At 40.9% G+C, this 9,514-nt stretch overlaps 1 protein-coding gene across 1 annotated transcript; it reads left to right on the top strand.

The window, feature by feature from the left end:
- The first annotated feature begins 470 nt into the window (after nucleotides 1-470).
- LOC105020254 (serine/threonine-protein kinase pim-3) lies at nucleotides 471-4,973 on the top strand. The gene is made up of 6 exons (XM_010887119.4): nucleotides 471-1,086; nucleotides 1,433-1,542; nucleotides 1,651-1,701; nucleotides 1,799-2,162; nucleotides 3,005-3,181; nucleotides 3,350-4,973. Exons 1-6 carry the CDS (start codon nucleotides 999-1,001, stop codon nucleotides 3,547-3,549), a joined length of 990 nt encoding a protein of 329 aa, XP_010885421.1. The 5' UTR covers nucleotides 471-998; the 3' UTR covers nucleotides 3,550-4,973.
- The last annotated feature ends 4,541 nt before the right edge of the window (nucleotides 4,974-9,514 follow it).

The following is a 9,514-nucleotide window of genomic DNA, read 5'->3' as shown; positions in this document are numbered from 1 at the left end:
AACGATTTTTTCCCCTAAGTCATTGGCAAATAGAAAAATAAATCGGCAACACGGAGAACATAAGTTGTATTTGTTCACACAGTCACATGTCAAGGCTACACGTTGTTCGATGGAAAAGGAAATCATAATATTTAATGGCATCGTCTCTCAACCGTAGTACCCCTTCCCGAAAGTGACCGCATAGCGCTACAGTGGTAAGAGAAGGGGAAAGACGCGTCTCGGAATTCCCGCCACGTGTGCTCAAATCACCCCCTTTATCAGTATGGGCGTTTCTCGATTGGTTCAAATCGAAAACAAGGTATTTATATAAGCCACCTCTCATTGGTTGTTTGCTCTTGGTCGGCAGTGAACACAGCGCAAAGCCTACAGACAATATATCCTTCGGCGTCTAGTACTATAAAAAAGTAGTGCGTGTATACATAGACCTATTTCTCGGAAAACACAATAATATATATTTTTTTTAAAAAATGTTTTACCATAGCATTCATTATATTATTTCTACAATGTTTACATTTGTATAACGTATTTCCGGATATAACAACGAATTACAGGAAAATAACGAGTGGCGTGTCCGTGGCGGAGGGATATAACATCTCCGACAAGTCAAAATATTGGCGTGTAGAAGTAGTTGGGAGACCGCGCCAAAGATCAGAGTGCGAATATACTTCGGAATATTAACACAGGTCTTAGGATCTCTTGTCACCTTCTTGTATAAAGCTAATATTTATACGATCTGTGAGTGTCGTTTCTTTGGTATCTTGAGAAGCCGCTATTCTTTCAGCTGCAGCAATCAGGATAAGAGGATTTTCGTTGTATACGGCGTTTCCGAATTTGGATAAGGACGACGCGGCATTTATTTGACACGGTGCGGTGGAGTTGGCACACTGGATAGCTAGCGGATACCATCGCTAACCTTTGCAATCATATTTAGCTACATTGGACTGGTCTGAATCTACCTTTCCAGATAAACAAGGATTTCTTTAGTCTTACGTTCGAGTATGTTGCTGTCAAAGTTTGGCTCATTCTCACACATTTGCAACCCGTCGAGCATGGATCATTTACCGGTGAAAATACAACTCCAGTCAGGTATAAACCGCTGTCTCCTTCATTCTCGTTCGTTAAGTACCGTACACTTCGCATTGCTAGAAAATGTGCCTTGATTAAAAATACAATATTTTATACTGCATTCATGCATTTTTTCTCATTAATAATAACCTTAAATATTGGTGTTTGGCTAGTCGTTTTAAATCTTAAACCTGGAACTGCAATGACATTGCTTCGTGCTGTGGATTAAAACATTGCAATGGCTAAAGCTAGCTAGTCAGTACTGTAGCTAGTTAACTATGCTGGCTGGAAAATATACTACTCTGATGCAATGGTGGGCCACTGTATATTACAAAGTACTTATGTTTTGAATTTGATTTTTCCACAGTAAAACCGGACAAGGAGCCGTTCGAAAAGGTTTACCAAGTGGGATCTGTGCTGGGCAGTGGTGGATTTGGCACAGTCTACGCCGGTAGTCGGCTCTCGGATGACACACCGGTAAGGATGGGATTCGGCAATGTTTTGATTTCGATTCGTTACATGCCTTAGGCATTAACACGATGTTTTCCCTACTGTATCTTATCGGTTTTTCTCTGCCTTAATTAGGTCGCAGTGAAACATGTGGCGAAGGAGAGAGTTACGGAATGGGGCACTATTGTAAGTATCTTCACTCCGGTTTGTTTTTGTTTTGGTTGTCAGCCATGCTTGCTATGTTTAGTAATGGGTTCTAATTTGTGGTTCTTTTTTCGTTTAGAATGGTGCAATGGTGCCTTTGGAGATTCTGCTTTTGAAGAAAGTCAGTTCATCGTTTCGAGGGGTTATAAAACTGCTGGATTGGTATGAGCGACCCGACGGCTGGTTGATTGTTATGGAACGACCGGAGCTGGTCAAGGATCTTTTCGATTTCATAACGGAGAAGGGTGCTTTGGGAGAAGAAACTGCGAGAGGATTTTTCCGCCAGGTTTTGGAGGCTGTCCGTCACTGCTACAGCTGCGGGGTAGTTCACAGAGATATCAAAGATGAAAATCTTCTTGTAGATCTACGCACTGGGGACCTCACGCTCATTGACTTCGGTTCAGGGGCGATTCTCAGGGACACTGTCTACACTGACTTTGACGGTAAGTACCATTGACTGAATTGTTTTTTCTGTGTTTGGTGTATTTTCAAGGCGTGATTGTCTGCACTAGTCCGCAACTTGATTCCAAAATGTTTTGATTTCGATTACAGATCGATTTATACAACCGTTCATTTTGTTTGATTTACTAATGGTTTAGTATTATTATATGCTGGGTAATGTTGTATTTGATTTAGATAACTATTAGCCTTATTCGATGGTAAGCTGGTAATTTCCCTTCCCCCTGATTTGCGGGGGCTTCCATGCTGTGACGCAGTGGTTTGTTTTTGGTACCTCATTAAGGGTTTTCCGTCGTGCGTCAGCTATGCTTAGGCGCACACATTGTTTCTGAATAGACTGTTTCCTTATTCTGTCTGCTATGTAATCGTTATTTATGAAAGTAGTATTTGGCGTATACGTGAATAATTAATGTATCGATCATAGAACGTGGTCGTTAATTATGTTATTTTACAAAGAGCTAACTTCAAAGCCTTAAGTTTTTCTCTATTATTGGGGTCAGCTGCCACGTAACATCTGTTTGTTGTGAAACCTGAGCCTGGGGTGGTTCACGTGATGACTCACGTTGCACACTCGAGTTTTTGTTTGGTATCCAAGTTACTCCTGCCTGGAGGGAGGGGGGAGAGGCAGGTCACCCAGTTTCAAATGCTTTGTTGTGGAAAAAAGGCTTTATAACGCCAGTATTACAAATGCTTGTAAGATCTTTTATAATTAGCTGTTATTTCTTTTTTAAAGTTAATATTTCCTTTTATGTTTGATGAAATGCTCCCTAAAGTTTATTACAAAAGTAAAACATGACTAATTAGCCCCTCCCCACTTCTCTTCCAGGTACAAGAGTATATAGCCCGCCAGAGTGGATTCGCTTCCATAGATACCACGGGCGCTCAGCAACGGTGTGGTCACTAGGGGTGCTGCTATACGACATGGTCTGTGGAGACATCCCCTTTGAGCAGGATGAAGAAATCCTTAGAGGGAAGCTGTACTTCAGGAGGAGAGTGTCTGCTGGTGTGTACTACCTCCCTACAATCAGAAACGCCTGTTTTTAATCAAAGAACATTTCCAAACACATTTATTTCTCACTGCACATTTCTATTCCTCTGTCTTTTTTGAGTTTCGGCCACAAAACAAAATACTAATCTGTGTTGTCACTTTTTTTCCCCATCCTCCTTCCAGAGTGCCAGCAGCTGATCAAGTGGTGCCTGTCGTTACGGCCCTCAGACAGGCCTACCTTGGAACAGATCCTGGACCACCCGTGGATGTGCTTGGCTGGGGAGGTGTCGCCGTCCTCCAAGCCAGAGGATGGGGACATCCGGCTGAGCACGATTGAAACAGACACATCCTCCAGCACAAGCTCCAGCAAGGAGAGCCTATGAAAGACAAGGGGGTGGGGGGGTGGATAACTGGACTCAAAGGGCTCTGGTCCTGATGCCCCACCATGGCTTAGGCTGGCAGAATTATAATTTTTTCTTTTCCTTTTTTAGGGAATTATTTATTACAGTTTGTTCTTCCTTTTTATCTTTTATTTTTTTATAAGTCGTTGTTTCCAAATGTGGAACATTTGCTGTTTGGGCGGTCTTTACCAGTGACTATTTATTTTATACTTTGTTTTCAAATTTGTTACATTGAGGCTGGTTTAAACCCCCCCTATTCAGACAGACAAGTCTGCTCTCATAGAGCTTGGATAATACCTTTTATTTAAATGTTTTAATTTTGATTTGGAGTGCCTTTTTGAAAGCTGCTTTTTGGGGCTTTCGTCATAACTTTTGAGTTGTAACACTTTTGGGTCGGATTGTAAGTTTCCCACCCTGTCATGAAGATTTGTCTTTGTTTCAGTGTGGCAAACTACACCACCCAGAATGCTTGGGGATCATACGATTGGGGACAATGGGGAGGGGGGGGGTTGTTAACAGTTAACCATGGAATACTTGAAACGCAACTCACTCACAATGCGTCCCCTAACTACGCTGCTCACTCCTATTACACCCTCAAAAGAGATGTTGGGATTTCTCAAAATCAGATTTTTTATTTTTTTGAATGTGTATAAAAAATACACCCCCCCCTTAAAATCTCACTGCTGACACTACATTGCTCCTGCCCTGGTCTGGTGTGAAATGCAGGGCCTAAGTGTGAAATGCACAATCAATGCAATATTCATGGACTCAGTTATGTATTTTTGAATACAAATATTGTACAGTGTTTCTTTTCTTTTTACATTTTGTTGTACACACCCTCCTCCCCCTCACATTTAATTTATTTGTAATGTTTAGACATTCCACATTCTTGTGGCTATTTATTTATTTATTATCTATGCTTAAGAGAGAAAGTGAGAAATCCCAGAATTTGCATATCTTTAAATGGCCTTTTGTTTTGCATTCCTGTAATTATTTTTCATTTTTTTCACTTCAACAATTCTTTTGAGATGGTGGATGGATGCACTGAAGCTGTTGTCTATGTAAAGAGGAATAAAACAAGGTTTACTTAAATTTGGAAGAGCTATGAATGTTATTTAACTCCTTTATGGTGGTGTCTATGGTGATTTTTGGATAGACTGGCCATACCTGAATCTGAAATTACATCTGTGTTTTCGGCCTGCATTACATGTGTGCTGTCTCCATGCATTTAACTCTGTGGAAGTGTATAGCTATTTGATGGGATAGGGCTATCTATTTATGTGGCTAGCCTGGTGTTAGATGTTCTCTTTCACATTAGCTGTATGACATGTGAACAATGATACAGATCTGGAGATGCTATTTTTTTATACAAACATTTCAATAAAATCTTTTTTTTGTACAGAAAACCTGCTGGATTTGTCTTCATTGACCTGCCTGTGTAAATTCCTGTTGCCTTTATTCATGAAACCCTTTAAATCAAACATTGTAAATGTTTAATATTCTAATTAGCATATTTATTGTCATGTGCACAAGCGAGTTGCTGAAAAATAACTGCTGGTTATCAGAACCGAGATATTACAAGTTATTTCTGTGGTTATTTTAACTAGTAAGATTGCCCATACGTACGAGTAGATTGAATCTAATAAAAATATAAGAAATACAACATTTTACTCTGATGTCATTGTCTTGGTGAGATGTTTCTGATGCTATGAAAACGGGCTGGAACCACAATCTCTAATAGTGAAAATATGTGAAGGACTGGGCAGGAAAATGACACAGGAATGAGGCAGGAGCCAGTGGCATGTATCCTCAAACTCACAACACAACCCTGAACCCGCCCTATAATTGCTTTTCCATTTTATTCTGCCTGCCTGCCTGCCATACAATAACAATAACATAACTCCATTTACATTTTTTATTTTTTTTAAACCAGGGCAGTTGGCTGTGAGTAATTGAGAGAGGGAGTGCTGGACTATAGTCATCGTTTTCTGTGAGTCAGTGTTTTCCAGGAACTGATAGTGGGAGATGGAGGGATGAGCGTCATTCATGTTATTGTGGTGGGGAGGTGCTGCCCCCTCTGGTGACTCTGTGCATCGGCGCCTCGGGTTAGTTATAGTGATCTCTCCATAGCCACCAATCTAGGATCAGTTTAGTTCATCCTCAAACCAAATCAGAACCATTTTAGGCCATGGGTCCAGTGGACCTGAGCTATATTGGGGCCAAGTTGAGGCCATTGGTACTTTTGAGATGGCATTCACAGCTGACTGTGAACTTTAACACCTTCTCACATAACAACAGTCTTGAATGATGTAGTGGCCTTTGATTCTGCATGCCACAGGTCTTTAGTGTCACACTTCTGATGTAACACAGGCGCTTTCGTTATGGCAGCCCACTGCTGTAGGGGGAAGACCCAATAGAAAAACATGAAAAATGTATTGAAATATTGTATGTAAACTAAATGGTGGATTGCAAACACTATCACCTGCCAGATACCTTTTCACGTTTTATATTGTTCACAATCCGGAACAAAAATGTAATTGGGATTTTCTGTCATTGATCTACACAAAGTTTGGCATCATGTTGATGCTTGTAAAAACGTAGGCCTGTATTTAAAGTGTATTATATTTTATTAACTTCAAATACAAAGTCTTGATTGCATATGTATTTTCCCCCTTTGCTATGAGACATGGTCAGCAGTGGTGCAGCCAGTTGCCTTGCAGTCACACAGAGCCTACTTAGATTACATCAATAGTCAACACAATTTCATTTAAACAACATTCATATAAATGTGAATAGCAACTCGCTGCGCTGCCAGGTGAAACACATGCATGCGCAACACTTTGCCCAGATCACTGACCCGGAAGATGCATAAACTCACTGGCACTGGTGTTTACCTGGTAACTTACATGGCGCTCCCCGTCAAACACGTGCTGTTGCTGGTGATGTTTTTAGTTGCTTCCCAACCACTTCCTGCGTCACAGCTCATTCCACCCCAATACACATCAAGCGAGTTATTGTCTTTAGACCTCAGTAGCCAAGGGGAGAATTGGACAAAAAAAGAAACCTGCATCCGTAAAAATGTTCCTCTGTTTGAACTATTTTAATGAAATAAAATACAAATCTTAGACGCAAATCTGGGATCAAGTCTCATCCCTTTAAATAAAACTATGGTTGTGTAAAACCCAACAATAATTAATTGAATTGAGTCCTGCTGTGTGGAATGAAAGTGTCACATGATCCCAGATTAAATGCACCTGTCTCTTTGAAAGTCCCAGAACATGGTAGATAGCAGATGCAAATAACCACAGCATAAGAAACCACAGAGAACCAGGGAAAGGGTCTGGAAAAGCACCAGTCAAGGTTTGGCTAGTATTCCAAACGTTAAACCTCCCACTCAGCACAGTTAAATTCATTATATATAAAAAACTAAAAGTATGGTACTGTATATCACAACCACGACTCTGCTAAGAGCAGGCCGTCCACCAAAATCTAACAACCAGGCAAAGAGGTTGATGGTCAGAGAAGCCTCCAAGAGACCAGTGGTAACTCTGAAGGAGCTATAGAGTTCTAAGGCAAGGTTATGTGGAAGAGTGGTATGGAGAAATGAATTGCTGAAGATATGGCACTTCAAATCCTATTCGTTTTTAGCCAAAAGGCTAGTGGAATACGCCGCAGAGATGGCAAACATTTGGTCGGATGAGACCAAACTGAACTTCTTGATCTACATGTGAAATGCGGTGTGTGATGCAGAACAAATATTGCTAATCTCCATGAGTAAAGCCTGGGCATAGCAGCATTATAGGAATGCTTTTCTTATGCAGGGACTGGAAAACTAGCTAGGATTGAGAAAGAAAATAGATTGAGCCAAAAACAGGAAAAACCTAAAGGAAAACCTGCATCAGTTTATATGAGGCAGGGATAAAGGCTCACCCAAAACGACTTGCAGCTGTTATTGAAACCAATGGTGTTTCTACCAAGTACAGTGGGGAGAACAAGTATTTGATACACTGCTGATTTTGCAGGTTTTCCTACTTGAAAAGCATGTAGAGGTCTGTAATATTTATTATAGGTACACTTCAACTGTGAGAAACGGAATCTAAAATAAAAATCCAGAAAATCACATTGTACGATTTTTAAATAATTAATTTGCATTTTATTGCATGACATAAGTATTTGATCACCTACCAACCAGTAAAAATTCCAGCTCTCACAGACCTTTTAGTTTTTGTTTAAGAAGCCCTCCTGTTCTCCACTCATTACCTGTATTAACTGCACCTGTTTGTACTCGTTACCTGTAAAAAAGACACCTGTCCACACACTCCATTAAACAGACTCCAACCTCTCCACAATGGCCAAGACCAGAGAGCTGTGTAAGGACATCAGGGATAAAATTGTAGACCTGCACAAGGCTGGGATGGGCTACAGGACAATAGGCAAGCAACTTGGTGAGAAGGCAACAACTGTTGGTGAAATTATTAGAAAATGGAAGAAGTTCAAGATGACGGTCAATCTCCCTCGGTCTGGGGGTCCATGCAAGATCTCACCTCGTGGGGCATCAATGATCATGAGGAAGGTGAGGGATCAGCCCAGAACTACATGGCAGGACCTGGTCAATGACCTGAAGAGAGCTGGGACCACAGTCTCAAAGAAAACCATTAGTAACACATTACGCCGCCATGGATTACAATCCTGCAGCGCACGCAAGGTCCCCCTGTTCAAGCCAGCGCATGTCCAGGCCCGTCTGAAGTTTGCCAATGACCCTCTGGATGATCCAGAGGAGGAATGGGAGAAGGTCATGTGGTCCGATGAGACACAAATAGAGCTTTTTGGTCTAAACTCCTGTCGCTGTGTTTGGAGGAAGAAGAAGGATGAGTACAACTCCAAGAACATCATCCCAACCGTGAAACATGGAGGTGGAAACATCATTCTTTGGGGATGCTTTTCTGCAAAAGGGACAGGACGACTGCACCGTATTGAGGGGAGGATGGATGGGGCATTATATCGCGAGATCTTGGCCAACAATCTCCTTCCCTCAGTAAGAGCATTGAAGATTGGTTGTGGCTGGGTCTTCCAGCATGACAACAACCCGAAACACACAGCCAGGGCAACTAAGGAGTGGCTCCATAAGAAGCATCTAGAGGTCCTGGAGTGGCTTAGCCAGTCTCCAGACCTGGACCCAATAGAAAATCTTTGGAGGGAGCTGAAAGTCCGTATTGCCCAGCGACAGCCCTGAAACCTGGGCAAAAATCCCTGCTGCAGTGTGTGCAAACCTGGGCAAGAACTACAGGAAACGTATGATCTCTGTAATTGCAAACAAAGGTTTCTGTACCGTATATTAAGTTCTGCTGTTCTGATGTATCAAATATTTATTTCATGCAATAAAATGCAAATGAATTACTTAAAAATCATACAAAGGGATTTTCTGGATTTTTGTTTTAGATTCCGTCACTCACAGTTGAAGAGTACCTATGATAAAAATGACAGACTTCTACATGCTTTGTAAGTGGGAAAACCTGCAAAATCGGCAGTGTATCAAATACTTGTTCTCCCCACTATATTTCATGTGAGAATCCCAATTGAATCAGTGTTCATTCAAGATTGTAGCACAAAACATTGTGATTAAGGAACTAAGGATTCCCATTGTATTTATAACTATTTCTGTGTAAAAACAAACCAGGCACAGCATCCCCTTTTATTTATCAGCTACTTCTATCTTGCATATGGAGTAAATCTTTGAAGCAGAAGCAAGAATCATGATGTATAATTAATTAACGTTATGGATGGACTCTCTAGTGTTTTTTGTGTGCAAAGAAATAAGTAAAATATCTAATTAGTTCAATGTAATAATTACTAGATCTTAAAAGAAAAGATCTATTAAGAGTTTGTTTGGTCTCAAACTCTTAATAGGTCAATATACTGTATATGTTCTGTTTTTGGATGAGACAGA

Source organism: Esox lucius, chromosome 23 (genome assembly GCF_011004845.1).
Source record: "Esox lucius isolate fEsoLuc1 chromosome 23, fEsoLuc1.pri, whole genome shotgun sequence".
NCBI classification, from domain to species: Eukaryota; Metazoa; Chordata; class Actinopteri; order Esociformes; family Esocidae; genus Esox; species Esox lucius.
The sequence above is the reverse complement of the archived record's forward strand: the minus strand, read 5'-3'. Positions and strand labels throughout refer to the sequence as shown.

Bases quoted from the DNA above. Each gene is read 5' to 3' on its own strand.
- LOC105020254 (XM_010887119.4), top strand. From the start codon at position 999: ATGTTGCTGTCAAAGTTTGGCTCATTCTCACACATTTGCAACCCGTCG. The intron at 1,087-1,432 runs GTATAAACCGCT...ATTTTTCCACAG, and splicing joins GAAAATACAACTCCAGTCAG to TAAAACCGGACAAGGAGCCG. The intron at 3,182-3,349 runs GTGTGTACTACC...TCCTCCTTCCAG, and splicing joins CAGGAGGAGAGTGTCTGCTG to AGTGCCAGCAGCTGATCAAG.